Source organism: Geotrypetes seraphini, chromosome 1 (assembly GCF_902459505.1).
Source record: "Geotrypetes seraphini chromosome 1, aGeoSer1.1, whole genome shotgun sequence".
Classification (NCBI taxonomy): Eukaryota; Metazoa; Chordata; class Amphibia; order Gymnophiona; family Dermophiidae; genus Geotrypetes; species Geotrypetes seraphini.
In genome coordinates, this window is record NC_047084.1 from 289,999,799 (window position 1) to 290,020,684 (window position 20,886).

General features: G+C 42.2%; 1 protein-coding gene across 4 annotated transcripts in view; it reads left to right on the forward strand.

Annotated features, from left to right (window-relative positions):
• ZNF638 (zinc finger protein 638) overlaps positions 1–20,886 on the forward strand; it is a 570,425-nt gene that overhangs the window by 375,995 nt on the left and 173,544 nt on the right. For all 4 annotated transcript variants that reach the window (XM_033953374.1, XM_033953362.1, XM_033953382.1 and 1 more), the window contains exons 14-16: positions 5,146–5,277; positions 8,088–8,129; positions 17,244–17,381. In XM_033953374.1, coding sequence (XP_033809265.1) covers positions 5,146–5,277; positions 8,088–8,129; positions 17,244–17,381 — 312 coding nt within the window. The remainder of the gene's footprint in view (positions 1–5,145; positions 5,278–8,087; positions 8,130–17,243; positions 17,382–20,886) is intronic.

The following is a 20,886-nucleotide window of genomic DNA, read 5'->3' on the forward strand; positions in this document are numbered from 1 at the left end:
AGGAGATGTTTACAATGCGATACAGGATAATACAAAGTGAACAGGATATTACAAAGTGAACAGGAACAAGAGATGTTAACAATACGATACAGGATAATATAAAGTGAGCAGGTACCGGGGAGGTTTACAATAAGATAAAGTAAATTACAGAGTGAACCGGTACAGGATGTTTACAATAAGATACAGGATATTTCAAAAGAACAGGATACAAGAGTTCAACGCTGTTTTACAGGAGGATATATACAATGTGAGTAAGAGAGAACACAGCAATAAGCATTGGAGGAGGAAGGAAGGATAGGGGTGGGCATTCGGGGGGGGGGGGATATAACTGGTAGAGGGGGAAGACTAGGTGGTGTATGATGTGGCCTCGAGTATTGGTTTTGCTAGCCATGTGTTCAGTTTGGCTGCCTGGAATGAAAGCATTCTGTTTAGGTACTTCTTGTAGTGACATGATTTCAAGGATGGGTAAGTAAAGAGGATAGCTCTGCGGGAGATCTTTTTTGGGCAGTTGGTGAGGATTTGGGGGGCTAGGTAAGTTGGAAGCATTCCGAAGATCGCTTTGAAACTGATGCAGGCAAACTTGAAAAGTATTCTGGATTCTACTGGCAGCCAGTGAAGAATTTGGAGATATGGGGAGATATGTTCCCATTTTTTTAGACCGAAGATGAGGCAGACTGCGGTGTTCTGGATTAGTCTTAGCTTGTGGAGTGACTTTTTGTAAGCTCCCAAAAATATGATGTTGCAGTAGTCCAGAGTACTCAAGATGGAGGCTTGTACTAGTAAACGAAAGGATGATTCGTCGAAGAATTTTTTGATGGTGCGAAGTTTCCAAAGAGTAGAGATGCATTTTTTGAACATTAGATCAGTGTGTTTTTCTAGTGTTAGATGTCTGTCCAGGGTAATCCCTAGTATTTTAATAGATTGGGCAATTTCGTAATCTTTGCCGTTCACGTGGATCATGTTGTCTTTTATCTGCTCGTTGGGAGAGGCTAGGAAAAATTTGTTTTTTTCTGTGTTCATTTTGAGTTTGAAGGCCTTCATCCAAAGTTCTATTTGGTTTAGGATATTAGATAGGTGAATGATGAAAGTTGGCGAAATATCGGATAGTGGGAGAATGACAGTGATGTCGTCAGCGTAAATGTGGAAGGTGAGATTTAGGCTCTGTGACCCAATGAGATGAGGTAGATGTTGAAGAGGGTCGGTGATAGCGGGGAGCCTTGGGAAAGTCCACAGTTGTTGTTCCAGCTGAAGGAGAGTTTATCTTCTTTGAGTACTTGATAGGATCTGAATTCAAGGAATCCCCGGAACCAGGTATGGGTGTTTCCTGAGATGCCTATTGATTCCAAACAGTTCAGCATGATGGAGTGATCAACTAGGTCAAAGGCACTACTTAGATCCAGTTGGAGGATCAGAGCGTTGGAGCCTTGACTTGGAAGGGAGTGTAGCGAGTTTAGAAGGGAGGCCATTACAGTTTCTGTGCTGAAGCCGTGTCTGAAACCAGATTGGTTGGTATGAAGTAAGTTGAATTTGTCTAGGTAGTTGTTTAGGTCAGTATTTACCAGGCCTTCCATTAATTTGACAGCCAGAGGGATGTTTGCAACAGGTCTGTAGTTGGAGATGTTGTTGGCTGCTTCTTTTTTGTTCTATTTTATAGGGGTAATAATAATTTGGCCCAGGTCTTCTGGGAACTTCCCAGCGGATAATTGTAGATTAATCCAGTTTAGAAGTTTGGTTTTGAAGATAATGGGGGCAGATTTAATCACGTTTGGGGTGCAGGGGTCTAGTTTGCAGTAAGATTTCGCATATTTGTTGTAGTACTTGCCGAACGTTTTCCAGTCAGTTTCCTTGAAGTAGGGCCAGCTCATGTCGGCTTTAGAGGAGGAGGGGTCAGGATCCTGGAGGATGGTGTAGTTCCAGTGGAAGTCTTGTGTGCTTGGAAGGGCAAGTCTAGATTTGGAAATGTGTGAGCAATGGAATCCTTTACATCTTTCTTGGTGGGGGAGAGTCCAAACTATTTAAATGATGATATTACCTGTGGTTTGTTATCAAATGAGTATGATACCAATTTTTTTTCAAGGGTCCTTTTATAAAAAGTTAAATGGTAACCTTACAAAATTTGTTTGGCAAGGTAAAATGCCTAGAATTGCTTTAGTATCTTTACAAAAAACAATTGTGGAGGGTGGGGTAAATTTTCCTAACTTTTATAGGTATCATCAAGCCTATATTTTACGCCAGGGTATGTATTAGGTCCTCCCAGAGCTCATGGAAAATGTCCCAGATTGGTTGTATTTGGAATGATGACTCATGTTTCCTTTACATTTATCTCATGTTCTCAGTATCAAGATGCCTAGGAAGTATAAAGAGAATAGAATATTAGTTGATACATGGAAAACATTGCAGTATGTTAGTAATTTATCACCTAATCCAATATATAAATCAATAATCTTTATGGGTAAACTCCAAGATTCAAATTGGCAGATTTAAAATCGTTTGGAAGCATTGGATTATTGCAGGTATACAGACTTTAGATGATGTTATTTCAAATTGTAAACTGCTTGACTTTTCATAGTTACAACATAAATTTGGTCTTAATAAATCACAAAGCTTTAAATGGTTGCAACTGAAGCAGGCTATTCAGGAGGGGTTCCCTGAATGGAAAAATCTTAATAATCAGTATAGTCTGAAATTCATATGCTTTCAGGCGGATTTCTTGGGACACCAAGCCACTCAGTGGTATAAAGTGATATCTGGATTCATGAATAAAAAAACCAAAGAATAGTCTTAGAGACATTTGGAGTATTGAGATTAAGCATCAAATTTCTGTGTCTCAATGGCCACGAATTTGGTCTTGGAGAATGAGATGTACAATGTCTGCATCTATGAGACAAACTTGGTTCTTTTTGTTACATAGAGCTTTTTGGACCCCTGTTAGATTACAAAAGTTAGATGGCTCTAGGTCTAATAGATGGTGGCATTGTAATCTGGAAGCAGGGACTTTGGACCATTTAATATTTTATTGTCCCTGTATCATGGCCTTTTGGAAATCAATTTGGTCTCAAATTAATTGCTTACTAGAAAACCATATAGTTTTATCATATGATACAATTCTGTTCGGGATGTCAATGAGAGCAAAAAGTCATATTTCATCAAGTAATAACAAGCTTTTATTATGACAGGAGTCACCATACAACATATTACCAGTAATTGGAAAAATTACAATAGGCTTAATTACACATTTTGGTGGAATTCGCTATGTCATATTTATAAAATGGAAAGAACAATTGCCATACAAAAAGGGAATTATAATTTTTAAAAAATTTGGGGGTCATTAACAAATTATTGTAATGAATAGACATTTTCCATTGAAAGTACATTTATATGTAGGGGGTGGGAGGAGGGTAAAAAGTTATTTTAAAGGTCTTATTAATAGATGAGAATACAGTATGTATATGATAGTTTGAATTAAATTACTTGTGGGAAGAGTGGGTGGGGAGGGAATAAATTTTTATATGTAAAATCATAATTGAATGAATTTTAAGTGATATGTAAAAGTTTATATAATGTAATATTGTGTACTTGTAAGATGGAAAAATGAATAAAGAAGTTGAAAACCCCCCCACATACTATGATAATAAGAATAGAAACAAAAGGACCCACATACTATGACAATAAGAATAGAAACAAAAGGCCTCATTTAAATATATCAAAATTAATATTCTTATTTGTCAAATAAATAGGTCTTTAATGATATCCTAAGTGTGAAGTTAAAATTAGATTGAATAATCATCAGACTTAACCAGGAGTTCATCTTCCCAGCTTGATACTCCAAAGTCCTGTCAAAAAGGTCTTAAAATGACAGGCCTTTGGAGTAGGGACCACATCCGTTCTCCTTCAATCCCTGGAAACTCCTGTCTCCAGAGATTTGTTGAACAAGTCTTTAATAGGACCCGCCAGAACATCTCTGAGCTTCCTCAGTATCCTGGGATAGATCCCGTCTGATCCTATTGCTTTGTCCACCTTCAGTTTTTCAAGTTGCTCATAAACTCTCTCCTCCATGAACGGTGCAGAATCCACTTCATTTTCTCGTGTAACTTTGCCAGGCAATCTCGATTCTTCTCCAGGATTTTCTTCTGTGAACACAGAACAGAAGTATTTGTTTAGCACATTTGCTTTATCCTCATCACTCTCCACATACCCTGACACTTGCCACACACCCTGATACAATCCCCACCATTTGAACTTCCTGCTGGATCTAGCTGCTTTGAAATTGAAAGTATTCATGCCCCCTTCACACCGCTCATTGAAGTGCTGGGGTGAAGGAGGGAGCCTTGAATACTTTAGATTCAAACAGTTTTTATTGATGCAAACAATATCGAAAATGACATAAGAACATTACATTATTTATAATACAACAACAGTGCATCAAATAGTATAAAATAAGAAGCATAAATACCCCCACCTCCCCACCCAAAACCCTCCCTCTCCTCCAATGGTATTCTCTAATTCACCTCACTATTACACATCAATACACTCTAGGACACCCATCTTCCTCTCTCCTAACACCAGACCTACCTGCGGAGGTTCTGTGTAAGCTGTCCTCACTCATGAGAAGTTAGGACAGGTCTGATACAGGTTTGTTCCCCCTGTACTTTCAAGTCAAGACATTGAAACTTCTGGCAAATTCAGGACTAGTTATCCATGGCTTGTTTAAGAACACTCAGGGCACATAATAGGTAATTCCTTGACCACTGGCACTTCAGGATGTTGCTACCAGAAAGCATGTATCCAGGTGTCACTTTTTTGCAGGGGTCAGAACACCACCTAAAGAAGTGACAATAAACTGCTAACTGCATTTTAAGTCTAAGGATTACAAGAGAAGGGCTGTCTTATTGGAGAAGCAAAGTCTCTATGTACATAAAATCTCAGTTTAAACACATTGGATATGTATGAAGCTAAGGTTGAGAAACGTGAAGTCTAAAGTACCTTGAGGGAGATAAATATACATATTCTTAAGGTAGAAATAATGGAAAATTATTTTTAAACTAAAGATAGATGATTCCAAGTTAAAGTATAATCCATGTCTAAGTTGTTATATAATTGTAGGTACATATTAGTTAATTGCTTCTCTCTTTTTTTTTTTTTTAGGCATATCTGCAGATGGCAAATGAAACTTCAGCTGACTCCTTGATTAAGTTTTATGCTTGCTTCCCAATGTCAGTTGCTGGAAATCAGCTTTCAGTGAAGCTAGCCCCAAAATACAAAAATGTGAATGATGTGGTAAGTAACTGGAGGATAATACATGCTCAGTATAAAAATCAGTATGAGCATAAATACAACTAATAAAATTCAGTTGAACCTAATATAAATTTAATAAATAAGGCAGTAATGTACTTTGAAATGATTTATAAAACTCCACAGTGTAACCATCATCTCCTGGAGCGGATCCAACTCTAAGGGACTTCAATGCTGTCTGAATCTCCTTCGGTGTAATAGGGGCATCAAGAGATCGCTTTATATGCTCTGGAATTTTAGGTCCCTCAATTAATTTCAAAAACTCTAAACCATCAAGTTCTTTATTTGAATAAAGCTCAGAAGAATACAAAACCTTATAATATTTCAAAAACTGTTTTTAATACATTATCAATTTGAGAATGAGTAATCCCATTTTCATCTGTAACAGCCACAATCTTTATCTTCCTTTTTTTGCTTTTAAATAATTAGCCAGTAATCTTCCTGCTTTATTCGAGTTTCCATAATACAAAGCCTGTTGAGTAAACAATTCCTTCCTAGCCCATTTAGAAGAAATCTCATTGTATTTATATTTAGCTTTTAAGAGGGCCTGGAATGTATCTTCCCATTTTAGTTAATTTTGACTCTAAATCTTTAATCTTTACCTCCAATTCAGAGAATTCCCTTTTAGATTGAGTATAAACCGAATATGAAATTATATACACTCTCATGGTAACTTTAAAGCGTCCCACAATGTTTCCAATGAGATCTCTTCTGAGGAATTAAGTTGAAAATATTCATCCATTTTTGTCTGAAATTCTTCAATAAATTTTGTGTCCCCAAGCAATGCATTATTGAACCTCCAAACAGGTCTATTACAATCTTGTTCCACCATTTCAAATTCTACGCAGGCTCCGCCATGATCTGATAAAATAATAGGATCTATGGTAGCTTTCTTGATCTGCTGTACCAGATTATCTGAAACAAAAATATAATCAAACCTAGAAAATGACTTATGAACGTGTGAACAAAAAGAAAATTCCCAAGCATCAAAATTTAGAATTCTCCAGATGTCTTTCAGTCCACATACTTGAACCAGATTATCCAATCCTAATGATTTCAACACTCTACTAGGTTTTTTATCCAACATAGGATCCATAACAGCATTAAAATCCCACCGCCACCACTAAATTAGCCATAGCCAGAGGTAGAATAAGATGATGGAGTGTTTTGAAAAATTCTATTTGATTCGAATTAGGACCATAAATGTTAAACAGCATCAGACTATCTTTACCTAAGCTCATGTTCACATGTACCCATCTGCCCATAGGATCAGCTGAAATCAAATTAAATGTCGTATTACATTTTTTATTCACTAATATAGCCACCCCCGCCTTCTTTCCCACAGCAGGAGCATAAAAACAATGTTTGACCCAACCTCCTAACTTTATAGATTTTATGGCAGACAAATGGGTCTCCTGAATTTAATATATATCCGCATTTTGTTTTTTAAGAAAATTAAGTGTTTTTTCTTTTTATAGGGTGATTAAGCCCATTGACGTTTAATGTGAATAATTTCATATACATTCTTAAATTTTATTTTTTATTTTTTTAATTAATAATTAATAGCAAGTGCATTAACCAACATGCAGCAGCTCTCCTTTCCCATACTTTCACAAACTTTTTTACAGATTGGATGTGTCAGCACAAATACTGATGGATTTGGGTCCTCAGTTCTAGCAGCAGTCTCATCTGCCCTGCCCTGGACTCGGGGGACAGCTTTTGTACATCCTACTGATCAAAACTCACTTCTCCTTTGCACTGGAAGGGAAGATTAGGTTCTTACCTCTATAATCTTCTTTCCAGTGTAGAGGGACATGAGTCTTGACAGTCTGCCTGTCAGTTTGTTACTTAGCCTGCTTTCTGTCTCGAACACATATGTATCTCCAGATGCTGTTCTTTGAGCTACTAAGAGACTATGAAGATGCTTACTGTTCTCCAGCTCAATAAATACTAAGAACTAGCAGCTAGCTGTATAGGGAAACCTTTAGGGGAGACTATAGGAGTTGCATAAACATTAATGCTGGTTGCAATCAGGTAGGTGGTTTGTTTGGTCCTACCTTGTTTAGGCTATTTGTCTATTAGTTTGATTAAATGTTGTTGTGCAGAGCAGAAGAGACTTGAATTTTTCAGATAGTTCTTTGTGCCCTCCTTGTTATTTCTCCTTCTTAGGGGCTATCCATTACTTTGAGGAGCTGAGGTACTACCCAATATCACACAGAAACAGAGTTGAAAAATGCTTTCTGCAATTCTCGCGGGTGAAGGGAAGTAACCCACTAGTCAAGACTTGTGTATCTTTATACTGGAAAGAAGACTTTCGAGGTAGTGAACTATCAAGATAGGGAACCTAATCTTCCCTCTACCCACTAACCTCCTGTATGGCCTACATCCCCTGGACCCAGACAGACCAAGACTTGTGTTAGGGTAAATATCTGCATTGGCACAGCGATTCACCAGAAGGCAGATTTAGGGCAACCTAGTAGAAGGGTGAAAAGAGTAGAAGGTTCAATTCACCTGAGAGGGGTAGAAAGGACAGACTGAAGAGGAGACAGGTAGATACTGTGATAAGAGTTGGCACATGCATGTTCAGAAAGGTATTTTTCAGACCTTATCTCTAGAAGAGCTCATCCAGCCATGGTGCCTTTGGATGGCATTAGTGTGTGGCTTGACTCATCTTACTTGGCCATGTAAAATAGCTATGATAAGAATATTTTTGTTTATTAATGGTATTGCATTTAATTTTTGTAAAAATTTTAGGACTTTTCTATTGTCTTACTCTTTTTGTCTTTTTTTTTTAGGAGGCAATATTTACTGAAATAATAACAGAAGCAGAATCTAAGGTAGGTGGTGGTGGGGAGATTTGTTTTCAATTTAAGGCTGTTGATTTAGGTGGATTTAACAATTACAGTAGATTCCTTCAGATGTAATAGAAATTACTTGAATTCAGCTCATATATGAAAGATTTTGCACCGTGAAAGATTAGTTTTTCCACTAGATTTCGGCTCTACAGAAACATCATTACATCCCCTACTTTCCATTCCTTTGCTTATAATCACACTATATAGATTGTTTTATTATCCCAAGACAAGCAGGCAGGTATTCTCACTAATGGGTGACGTGATCCAACGGAGCCCCGATGCGGACGCCTCACAAGCAGTCTTGCTTGAAGAAACTCGAAGTTTCGAGTCGCTCGCACCGTGCATGCGCGAGTGCCTTCCCGCCCAGACCAGGGCGCTCTCCTCAGTTCTTACTTTTCCGCGTAGGCGAGAAGTCCGTCTTCGACTCTCTGCGTGAAGTTTTTTCACTTGTGTGTTCTAAAGTCCGCGGTTTTGGGTTATTTTTCTCTTAATTGCCGATTTTCGTCATTCTTTCTTGTTTTAAAAAAAAAATTTCTTCCATCTGTCCGACCACAGCCCTGCGGCTTCGATCTTGCGGCGGAGCTTTTCCAGCCTATGTCCCGGCCTATCACCGGTTTTAAAAAGTGTGCCAAGTGCCAGTGCGCGATTTCGCTAACAGACCCTCATCTGTATTCGGTGTCTCGGGCCCCAACACCTTCCGAAATTGTGCCGGCCTTGTTCCACACTCACCGCACGTGCCTTCAAGCGTCGTCGTGTCTTGTGGGAGTCGCTGTTCAGCATGGAGTCCTTGACGGAGCAGTCTTCATCGTAGGGCCCTTCGCCTTCGACATCTTCCACTGCTCCCCAGCTTTCCACTTCTGCGGCGCCGAGTCTCATCAAGCCTGCATCGTTCGTGCCGGCTCCGACCAGCGCTCGCTGCGATGCGTTCCTCGGTCTCTTCAGGTCAGGTAGCATAGCAGCCTATTTCACCGGTAGTGCTAAAAGTGCCCAAGGCTTCCAAGCCCAAGCACTCACACACTGCCTCTAAAAAGCGCGAGGCCCGAGCAGGTGGTCCCATTGCTGATGCGGATCCATCCTTGCCGGCTTCGTTCCAGACCTTGCTAGAGAAGCAATTCATTGAGCTCTTCATCACCATAGGGCCTAAGCTTCTCTCTCAAATCCAGGCTGGGCACGCAGAGGCCTCCTGCGAGGTCAAGCCGCCTCCAGTGCCTCAGCAGTACACACACTCTGTACAGGGAGCAGAGTCTCTGCGAGTGTCTGGTCTGGCATCGGTGCATGCATCGCAAGGAGCAGAGTCTTTGCCCATGCCTCCGTTGGAACCGATTCACTCGATGCAAGGAGTAGAGTCTTTGCGAATGCCTCCATTGGAGCTGATACACCCGATGCAGGGCTCGAGCTTCTGCGGGTGCCTCGGGGTGATTCTAGCCATCCACCCCTGCTTCGATCAACGGCCTCCAGCCCCATCCACTATCTGGGGGCCTCAGTGAAGACACACTCGCCTCGTCCATCGAGACTGGATTCCAGACACAGCTCACATCATCGATCGAGGCATTCATCGAGGCACTCGTCCAGGCATGCCTCGCCTCATTGAAAACAGCCGTTTCTGCAGTATTCCCCACCGGCTACTTCTCCGCCTCTGCTACCGGAGCTCGAGGACTCAATGGGGTCTATCTCACCATCACGATCCCCGTCCTCTTTGGATCCAGAAGCCTCGACGTCCTCGAGTCCTTCTCGAGGCCCGGCTCTAGCTGACTAGCTATCTTTCTCCTCGTTCCTTCGGCAGATGGCTGCTGATTTGGACATTCAACTGGACAAAGGTTCCAAATTTTCAGAAGAGTATCTGGAGACAATGCACTTCCCTCAATCACCTGTTGAATCCCTCAAGCTTCCTCTACACAAGCTCCTGGATCAGACCTTTGTGCGGTGCCTTGAAACACCTTATTCCATCCCCGCTGTGCCAGGCAAATTGGATGCCAGGTAACGCACAGTACACCATAAAGGGTTTCATGGTTTCCAACTCTCCCACCAATCCCTTTTGGTGGAGTCCTCTCTGAAGTGGTCTCACTCCTCCCAGGTCTATGCCACCTTTCCACTGGTAGGGAGGGCAAGACTATGGACCGGTTCGGCAGGAGAATTTACCTGAACTCCATGATGACCTCCAGAGTTCTGAATTACAACTTCCACTTCATCACATATTTTGAATTTTTCCTGTCTGTCCTCCAGAAGTTCATGCCCTATCTGGACCCTGGAGCACAGTTTGAGTACCAGGAGGTTCTGGCTTCAGTATCCCAGCTCCGCTTGCAGATGATGCAGTCCTCCTACGATGTCTTTGAGCTATCTGCTCGGGCCACGGCGTGTTCGGTGGCCATGCGCCAGCTGGCGTGGTTCAGGACAATTGACATGGACCCCAATCTCCAGGACAGGCTTGCCAATGTCCCATGCGCTGGTACCGACCTCTTCGATGAGTCCATTGAGGCGGCAACCAAGAAGCTTTCGGACCATGAGAAGTCTTTCCAGTCCATCCTCCGTCCGAAGCCCAAGCCTGCTCCTCCTCATCCATCACGCCCACCGTTGATCTACCAGCGGCGTTACCCACCTAAACAGGCTCCTCCCATCCGTCAGCCTGTTAAGAGGCAGCATCCTCAAAAGCAGCAACAGAAGCCACAATCGTCTGCTGTCCCTAAGGCTCCTCAGCCCTTTTGATTGTCTCAAAGAAGACATAACATCTGTCGTTCTGCCTATTTCAGTTTTGCCACCGATTGGAGATCATCTCTATCATTTTTACCATCGATGGACGACTATTACCACTGACCACTGGGTCCTTTTCATCGTCAAGGAGGAATACTCTCTTCAATTCCATCAAGTTCCTCCGGAACATCCTCCAAGAGAGTATCCTTCCAACTTGACCCAGACCGCCCTTCTTCTTCAGGAAGCTCAGGCCCTATTGCAGTTGGGGGCTGTCGAGCTGGTCCCTTTGGCTCAACAGAACAAGAGATTTTACTCCCGGTACTTCCTTGTTCCGAAGAAGACGGGCGATCTGCGCCCCATTTTGGATCTCAGGGTACTCAACAAGTTTCTGGTCAAAGAAAAATTTTGCATGTTGACCCTGGCATCCCTGTATCCCCTCATCGAGCAGAACGACTGGTTATGCTCTCTGGACCTCAAGGAGGCCTACACTCACATTCCCAATCATCCGGCCTCGCGTCAATACCTCAGATTCAGGGTGGGACGTCTTCATCTTCAATACAGAGTGCTTTCTTTCGGCCTGGCCTCGTCACCCAGAGTCTTCACCAAGTGCCTGATAGTGGTGGCCGCAGCGCTCAGGGACCATGGTCTCCAGGTGTTCCCCTACCTGGACGACTGGCTCATCAAGGATTCCACGTCTCAGGGAGTTGTCCTCGCGACCCAGAAGACGATTTGGTTACTGCAACACCTGGGGTTCGAGGTAAACTTCCCGAAATCCCATTTACAACCTTCCCAGACTCTGCACTTCATCGGAGCTGTCCTGGATACTACACAACTCAGAGCGTTCCTTCCTCCTCCACGCCTGGAAGCTCTCTTCCACCTTTGTCACTCAGTGTCCTCTCGCCCGTCCATCTTGGCGAGACACATGATGGTTCTTCTGGGCCACATGGCCTCTACAGTTCACGTGACTCCTTTTGCCAGACTTCACCTCAGGATTCCTCAGTGGACCTTGGCATCTCAGTGGACGCAGATATCCGACCCTCTGTCTCGACACATCCAGGTCACTCCTGCTCTGCAACAGTCTCTTCGCTGGTGGATGCTATCCTCCAATCTATCCAGAGGTTTGCTGTTCCAAACACCCCCCCATCAGAAAGTTCTCACAACCGACTCGTCCACTTATGCTTGGGGGGCTCATCTGGACAGTCTTCGCACTCAGGGTTTTTGGACCAGCACGGACCGTCAGTGCCACATCAATCTCCTGGAACTCGGGGCGATTTTCAATACTCTCAATGCGTTCCAACATCTGCTTCACGGCAAGGTCGTCCTCATTCGCACGGACAACCAAGTCGCCATGTATTATATCAACAAGCAGGGGGGCATGGGATCAGCCTCCCTCTGTCAGGAAGCTCTGAAAGTTTGGTATTGAGCAAACTGCCACAACACCTTCCTCAAAGCTTCCTACATTCAGGGGGCGGGCAATGCTCTAGCGGACAACTTGAGTCGTCTTCTACAACCTCACGAGTGGACTCTCCACTCAACGCCCCTTCATCACATCTTCTCTCTGTGGGGAACGCCTCAGATAGACCTCTTTGCAGCCCCCCACAACTTCATACTGCCTCAGTTCTGCTCCAGGATCTACACTCCTCATCGCCTCGAGGCAGATGCTTTTCTTCTGGACTGGACGAATCTCTTTCTATTTGCATTTCCTCTATTTCCGCTCATTCAAAAGACTAGTCAAGCTCAAATCAGACCATGCCACCATGATCCTGATTGCTCCACGGTGGCACAGACAACCTTGGTATTCCCTTCTACTTCAACTCAGCACCAGGGAGCCATACCCTCTACCAATTTATCCCTCGCTACTCTCGCAGCATCAGGAGTCCCTACTTCATCCCAATCTGCAGTCTCTATACTTGACAGCTTGGTTCCTCTCAACATAACTCCTCTCCAGTTCTCTCAACATGTGAGAGATTTCGTGGAAGCTTCCCGGAAGCCGGCTACTAGACAATGCTACCACCAAAAGTGGACTAGATTTTCTGCTTGGTGTTTTTCTCATCATCATGAGCCACAACACTCCTCCTTGTCTTCGGTTTTGGACTATCTTTTGCACCTTTCTCATTCTGGCCTCAAGTCAACTTCGATACGGGTCCATCTCAGTGCAATTGCTGCTTTACATCAACCTCTTCAAGGGAAACCTCTTTCTGCTCACCCTGTGGTTTCCAGATTCATGAAAGAACTTTTCCATGTCAACCCCCCTCTCAAACTGCCTCCAGTGGTTTGGGACCTCAATGTTGTTCTTTCTCAGCTTATGAAACCTCCATTTGAACCTCTTAACAAGGCTCATCTGAAGTATCTCACTTGGAAAGTGGTATTTCTCATTGGCCTCACTTCTGCTTGTCGAGTTAGTGAGCTTCAAGCATTGGTTGCGGATCCACCTTTCACAGTATTCCACCATGACAAGGTGGTTCTTCCAAAATTCCTTCCCAAAGTGGTCTCAGAATTTCATCTGAATCAATCCATTGTTCTTCCAGGGTTTTTTCCAAAGCCTTATTCTCACCCTTGAGAATCAGCTCTTCATACTCTGGACTGTAAACGTGCTTTGGCTTTCTATCTGGAATGCACTAAGCCACACAGAACTGCTCCTCAACTTTTCATCTTCTTTGACCCGAACAAGTTAGGACATCCTATCTCTAAGCGTACCATCTCCAACTGGATGGCAGCTTGTATCTCTTTCTGCTATGCCCAGGCTGGATTACCCCTTCACAGTAAAGTCACAGCCCATAAGGTCAGAGCAATGGCAGCCTCTGTAGCCTTCCTCAGATCGACACCGATTGAGGAGATTTGTAAGGCTGCCACTTGGTCCTCGGTTCATACCTTCACTTCTCATTATTGTCTGGATACTTTGGCCAAACAGTATTGCAAAATTTATTCTCCTAAGTTGCCAACTCTCCCACCATCCCATTGTGGTTAGCTTGGAGGTCACCCATTAGTGAGAATACCTTCCTGCTTGTTCTGGGATAAAGCAATGTTACTTACCGTAACAGTTGTTATCCAGGCACAGCAGGCAGCTATTCTCACGTCCCACCCACCTCCCCTGGGTTGGCTTCTCTGCTAGCTATCTGAACTGAGGAGACGCGCCCTGGTCTGGGCGGGAAGGCACTTGCGCATGCGTGGTGCGGACGACTCGAAACTTCGAGTTTCTTCAAGCAAGAATGCTTGTGAGGCGTCCGCATCGGGGCTCCATTGGATCACGTCACCCATTAGTGAGCTGCCTGCTGTCCCTGGATAACAACTGTTACGGTAAATAACATTGCTATATGGCATAACTCCCTTGATAAGACTGGCTGGAAAAAAATGTTAAAAATGGCAAATAAGGAATGCAAAACTCTTCTAATTCTTATTGCTATTTCATAGAATCTAATGAGCTTAGACTTTTGGAAAGGATCTTTTTTGTTTGTTTTCTACTTTCCTAATCTGTTCTCATTCCTTTTTCCACTTCCATGCAAAACTATTTAATGTATTCACCTGTTATTGTGACTAGATCTGTTCCTTGTCCTCCTTCTAGTCCAGTCTGTACGTATAGGCTTGATTCCTTACCTGCAAGTGGAGACAAGGCCACAGTTTTCCAGTGTCATCTCATATACTTGTACTGTGTACCTATAGAACAGTGTTTCTCAGTCTTTTAATTTTAGACACACTATCAAACTTGCCTGATGTTTGGGACATACACTAAAAGGTACAACATTATAAAGCCTAAAACATTACTAGACAGAGATTTAAGAGGAGAAAATAGTTACTATGATAGGATTTAATACATTAAGCAGCAGTAAAACACAACCATGCCCATGTCTGTCCCCCTCCTATGCTCACATCCGGTCTACTGTGCTGTGTCCCCTCAGTGCACACTAGTACCTCTTTCTTTTCTCTTCTCACAGATACAAGCAGCCCATTCCTCTTGTCCTCCCTCTAAAAACTCCCCATGCACTCTGAAACCTCTTTCTGCCCCATACACTTAAAGCCCACATGTCCCTTTCTGTCTCCCAAAGACAAATGCAGCCTGTTTGTCCCTCTCTGCTCCTCTCAAATACTAGCGTGTGTCCTCTTCTCATTTCCCAGATGTACTATGCCATGTCTCCCTGCCCCAAATACACACCTATAGCAAATATTTCCCTCTATACCCCCTCCCCCCGCTACCAACACACATACACACAAAGCCAGCCTCTCCATATCTGGGGCCCCACACTCAGTGCATTCTACCACCTCTCTCTGCCCCCACCTCACACACTCATACATCTAGTCCATCTCTTTTTCATCCACCAATTTTTAACAGCCAGCCCATCCTCTTGCACACTCCCATAAGCCAGCTTATCCCTCTGTTCCCCGCAGCGTGTACATTCCTAAATATCCCTATGCCCTGCCTGTCCAGCATTTTCCTTATGTGTTCATATTCTCCCCCATGTCTAGCCATCTTCTTTCTGTGTCCATATACCCTCCCATGTCTAGCATTACCCCCTCTGTGTCCATATAACACCCCCATGCAGATGCAGCATTCCCCTTTTTGTCCCTGTTCCTATGCTCCCATCTATGTCCATCATCTTCCCTCTTTTTGTATATTTCCCTGTGTCTAACTTCTCCCCTCTTACTCCCTTACACCAGTGTGTGTCTCACATTCTCTTTTCTCCCTCCGCTATGTTCAATTTGTCACTCTCTTCCTTCATCCACTTGGTTCAGCTCCGGGAGGCGTGGCCGACCCAAGAGAGTCACACTCGCAGGGGTTGTTTTTTTTTTGCCATCCACAGTTGGGAGGGTGCAAGGTTGTGGGAGGCTGTTGGCCCTGCAGTAAGGAGGAGGGCTGTTGCTGCACCTGTGATGGCGAGATGGGGCTGCTGGATGCACTGTTGTGTCAAGGATGGCTGCTGACCGGGAGGGGTGGGATGGGGGGCAACTTGTGGCAGATACTTCAATGCGGGGATAAGGTCATTCACCACTCCACAGGGCAGTGAATGGCCTTGTCCCCTGTACACATACACCCGTTCCTGCGGATTACCCGCAGCTAGCCGCGTGTAACTGTCACCATGTCATTCTCTAATTCCACAGATTTTGGTACCCAGTGAGGTCACTTGCTCTCTAAGATTTAAGTGTTTCAGCACTCTTGAGAATGCACTTTTATTTGGAATGTCAATGAGGAAGAAAAGTCAAATTTCTGCAAATAATAAGTTACTACTTATTATGACAGGAGTTGCCATTCAGCAGATTACATTTAATTGGAAAAACTGGAATAGATTAAATTATGGTTTTTGGTGGAATTCACTATGTCATATGTATAAGATGGAACGAACGTTAGCATTGCAGAAAGGAAATTTTAATAATTTTCAGGAGGTTTGGAGACCATTAATAGAATATTGTAATGAATAAAATATCATTTTTCCCCCAGTTGGTATAATTGTACAGGGATGGGAGTTGGGAGGAAGTTTAATTATATTTTGATGGGTTGGATTAATAGAGAATAAGATTTATATGTAATCACATGTGTAATAGGGTTGGGAAGGAGGGATTTATTTATATTTTTTAACTGTAAAATTAATAATGATACTCAAGTGATATTGTATAAGTTTAGCTGTTATTTTCTGACGCACTTGTTGTAAGATGAAAAAATGAATAATTTTTTTTTTATAATTTATTTATTCATTTTTAAACTTACATCAAGTGTACAGTAAATATCAACCAAATATAATACATCACTTGAAAAATTTTCAATATCATACACCAAGAAGATTTAACCCCCACCCCCTCCCAAATTCATATACAACTAATATATACCACATAAAAATAATATCTTACGACAATCATCTATATATTCTTAATGGAAAAACAAGAAATTCCCCCCCCCCCCCAAATCCACATGTGTATTAAGATTGGGAAAAGTGTATCTTAATGAATTAAAAAAAGAAAAAAAGAATGCACTTTGCTTATGTGTTGTGGATCCAGATAGACATTTAACTTTCTTAATCCCATCTGATTTTGCCACTGAATCTATTCCTTTGATGGTTTTCTGTCTTAAATCAGTTGGAGTCAATTTTCCAGTTGATAAAGGAAAGCTAGAATAGCCCATATTCTGAACATCATCTACCTGGATTTTATATACAAGCACTGAAATCTAAAATATATCCAGTATAATATAAGGGCATGGAACAATTAATTTGAGGAACATTTTTGAAGCAAAGTTGTTGAACAGTAATTCCGAACAGAAAACAGCTGCACACTAAAGGATTTAATATAAAAAAGATTGGTTAACATCAAAAATTTAACTTGTGTGCTCATTGGTTTTGTCAATTTTGAACAAATTGCATAACAAAATTTCTTTAATTTTTAAGCTGCTTCATGCTAATAAATATTCTACCTTCATTGTAGGAACAACCAGATATCCATGAGCAGTTCGTACATATTTGTAACTTACCTGCTGAACAATATACTGAATTTCAACTAGTTTGCATGGGACTTCGTTTTGGAAAAGTAGACAACTATGTGATAATCAAGAATAAAAGAAAGGTATAGTCTATTTTTAAGTGAATTGAGAGATTTTATACAAGTGCAGCTGTTCTGGAACAAATTACGTTTGACTCTTTTTATGAACTATTTACTCATCTTGAAAATGGGCACCACTTGTAAACAAGTAGAAATTCATATGTTAATATTTTTTGGAATGGTATTAAACTTTAAAGTATATTTCTAATTGAAATGCTTTATTTTGTGGTTGCTGGTATAACATTTGTATAGTTTTTATATCCCAGGACAAGCAGGCACAATATTCTTACATATGGGTGACTTCATTCACGGAGCCCAGTATGGGCAGTCCACAAGTGCAGTGTCACTTTAAAACTTGAAGACTGCCCACACCGCCTGCTGCCCGCTCATGGGGCCTTCAGTTCTTTTTTTTTTTTTTTCCACGGAACTGAGAAAATGTTTTTCAGTTTCTCTTAGCACGTATACTATTGGTGTCTATTTTAGACATAGTTTTTCTACGTGCTTTTTGTGTGTATGTTCATTATTAGTACTTTTGTGCCTTCCTGTTAACCTGGTTTCATCATTTTTTATCAAGTTTTTTATTTTAGGCCCTCAGGTCCTTAAGCCTGTCTTTGGGCTGAGATCATCGAGCCTTTTTCGCTTTTCAATCTGCTCGACCTTCTCAAATCATTCCTCCAATGTCAAAGGCTTCTAGCGGATTTAAGCGGTGTACGCGATGTTACAGGGCTATTTCTTTTTTCTTTATTGCATTTTAACACTATACGATACACAAAAATCATTCCATATAACCATTGACATTTAAATCATTACGAAAGGAAATTACAAACTAAACAAAATATTTTTCATTGCTCAATTGTTAGTCCACAATTGTTGGGGCAATAACTTTAAAAAGTTGGTTTAATCAAAATCAAATCATCATAGGAAAACTAGATAGCACACCTGATGACAAACCTAGTATTAAACTCACGAGCCTTCCTGTTGTAATTCAGTAACCTTATCTTTACCCATAATAAACCTTGAAAGCTGTGAAGACTCAAAGAAAATATACTTAGCTCCCTGAAACTTAACACAACATTTACAAGGATATCTAAGTACAAAGTTATCCCACAGTTTTAGAACCTGAGACCTCAAAAGAAGAAATTGCTTCCTCTTTTTCGGGGTAACTCTGGAAACATCCAGGTACATTCTGACTTTCTGATCCAAAAATAATTTATCTTTATATTTAAAGAAAATTTTCAAAAGCCAGTCTCTGTCTGAGTCCAGTGCTAACAGAACAAAAAGTGTAGCAGCCATCATCTGCTCTGTGTCTGAACTTTCCAAGATATTTGTTAAGTCCAACATGTCCAACGCTAGAGCCTTTTGGTCGTCAGGTGTTTTCCTCCTCCCCTCAGGGAGTTAGTAGATTTCTGAAACTGGAGGGTAGGCATTTTGTAGAATTTTCAGATTTTCAGTAAGGTACCTCTTGAACATATCAAGAGCTGAAGTTTTTATAAGTTTTAGAAAATTAATTAATCTCAAATTGTTTCTTCTTGATGCATTCTCCATCATTTCTAATTTAAAACTATTATTGCCATTTTCTTTCATCAAAAGTTGGTTTTATACCTCCACAGATTCCAATTTTTGTTTTTGTTGCACTACTCTTTGCTGAACATTCAATGATTCAGAAAATATTCCAGATCAGTAGGTGGTTAAATTTTTCATCTGAATTCCCAAATAGGATTGTTACTCAGATTATCCCAGGACAAGCAGGCAGCATATTCTCACTGATGGGTTGGCATCCCCGACGGAGCCCCGGTATGGATGCTTTAAGAATTTGGAAAGTTCTCGATTGCCTGCTCCACGCATGCATGAGTGACCTCCCGCCCGACGTAGGTGCGCGGTGCCTCAGTTTCTTAGTTTCCGCAGAGGTAAGAAGTCGCGTTTCAATGGCTGTTGAAAATTTTTTGCTGCCTTCCTGCTCACATGACATTTTTTTCTTAATTTTTCGGCATTTTATTTTATCCTTTCTTTGTTCGGTTCGTTTTTAAAAACAAAAACTTAACTCTTTTTTCTTTTCTTGCTGTTCTGGCCCAGCTGTTGCCACTATTCAGGCCTCGACCTTCGATTTTGCTGAGGCCGTGTTTCCCTTCATGTCCTGTCCACAATCGGGTTTCAAGAAGTGTCAACGGTGTGCTCGCCCTATTTTCCTCATGGACCCACATCGCTGGTGCCTTCAGTGCTTGGGTCCAGATCATAGGGCTGATTCCTGCAACCATTGTTTGTCTCTACAGAAGAGGACCCTTAAAAACCGTCTAATTCAGCAGCGGTTACTCTTTGGTGCCGGTATGGAGGGTGATTCGACATCGGTGCCGCATACTTCAACACCGCAAGATTCTTCATCGGTGTCGCATTCAGTAGATAAGCTGGCTAAGAAGCCTTCCCCTACTCCTTTAGGTCCTCAGGTCACTCATACAGTGAGCCAAGTCCTGCTGACCTCGAGGCGCCCTAAAAACCACTCAGCTCCGATTGAGGCGAGTGCCTAGCCATCAGCACCAAAGGTACCGGTGAAAAACAAGTGTTACTGGTGCAATCCTTGGATGATAAAATTGCAGCGATAATGCAAGTCCAACTCAAAGAGCAATTGCAGCTCATTCTACCTGCCTTTCTCCCACCGGCTCCCCTGGCGCCGGTCCGGTCTGAGCCCATATTGTCGGCAGCGACCCTAGCGGTACCGATAACCTCTACCTCTGTGGTGTCGACTCAGACCCTGTCAACATCGGCCCCGACACAGATGTTAACGGAGCTGCTGTCTTCTGCCGTTCCTATTCAGAGGGTCTCTTCAATTCCGGAATTAATGTCGGCACCGGTTCGGCACTGTTCTTCTGCCCATACCTCTCCTGAATCAATGTCGATCAGATCAGGTAAATAGTGCTGAAGACTAGACACATTGAGTCCTTGACGCTGAGTTCCCGGGACCGTCTCCCGCCAGTGCGGGACTCAGATCTTTGGGGAGATTCTGAAGAGCCACTTGTCTCAGATGATGAGGCCTTCTCAGATGATGATCCTTCATCCCAAGAGCCTGTTCCTAAACCAGAACAGACTTCTTTCTCCAAATTTTTGAGGGAAATGTCAAACACTTTCTATCCCTCTGGAGTCTGATTCCAAAAAACCTAAAGCATTTTTGGATGCTTTAGATTTTGACCAACCACCTAAAGAGTTTCTTAAGCTCCCTCTTCATGATATTTTAAGGGAGACTTTTTATAACAATTTAGAAACTCCTTTGACTGTTTCTGGTGCTCCTCACAAGCTTGATGCCCTCTATAGAGTAGTTTCTATTCTGGGTTTCAACAAGCCGCAACTTCTTGAGTCCCTCCTGATGGAGTCCACTCTGAAGAAGTCTGCAGGGGGCCAGTGTTTATGCTTCTGTCCCTCCTGGCAGAGAGGGTAAGACCATGGACCGTTTTGGCAGGTGTTTATATCAGAATGCCATGCTTGCCAACCGGTCTGGTAATTATGTTTTCTATTTCTCTTTTTATCTCAAGCACTTGGT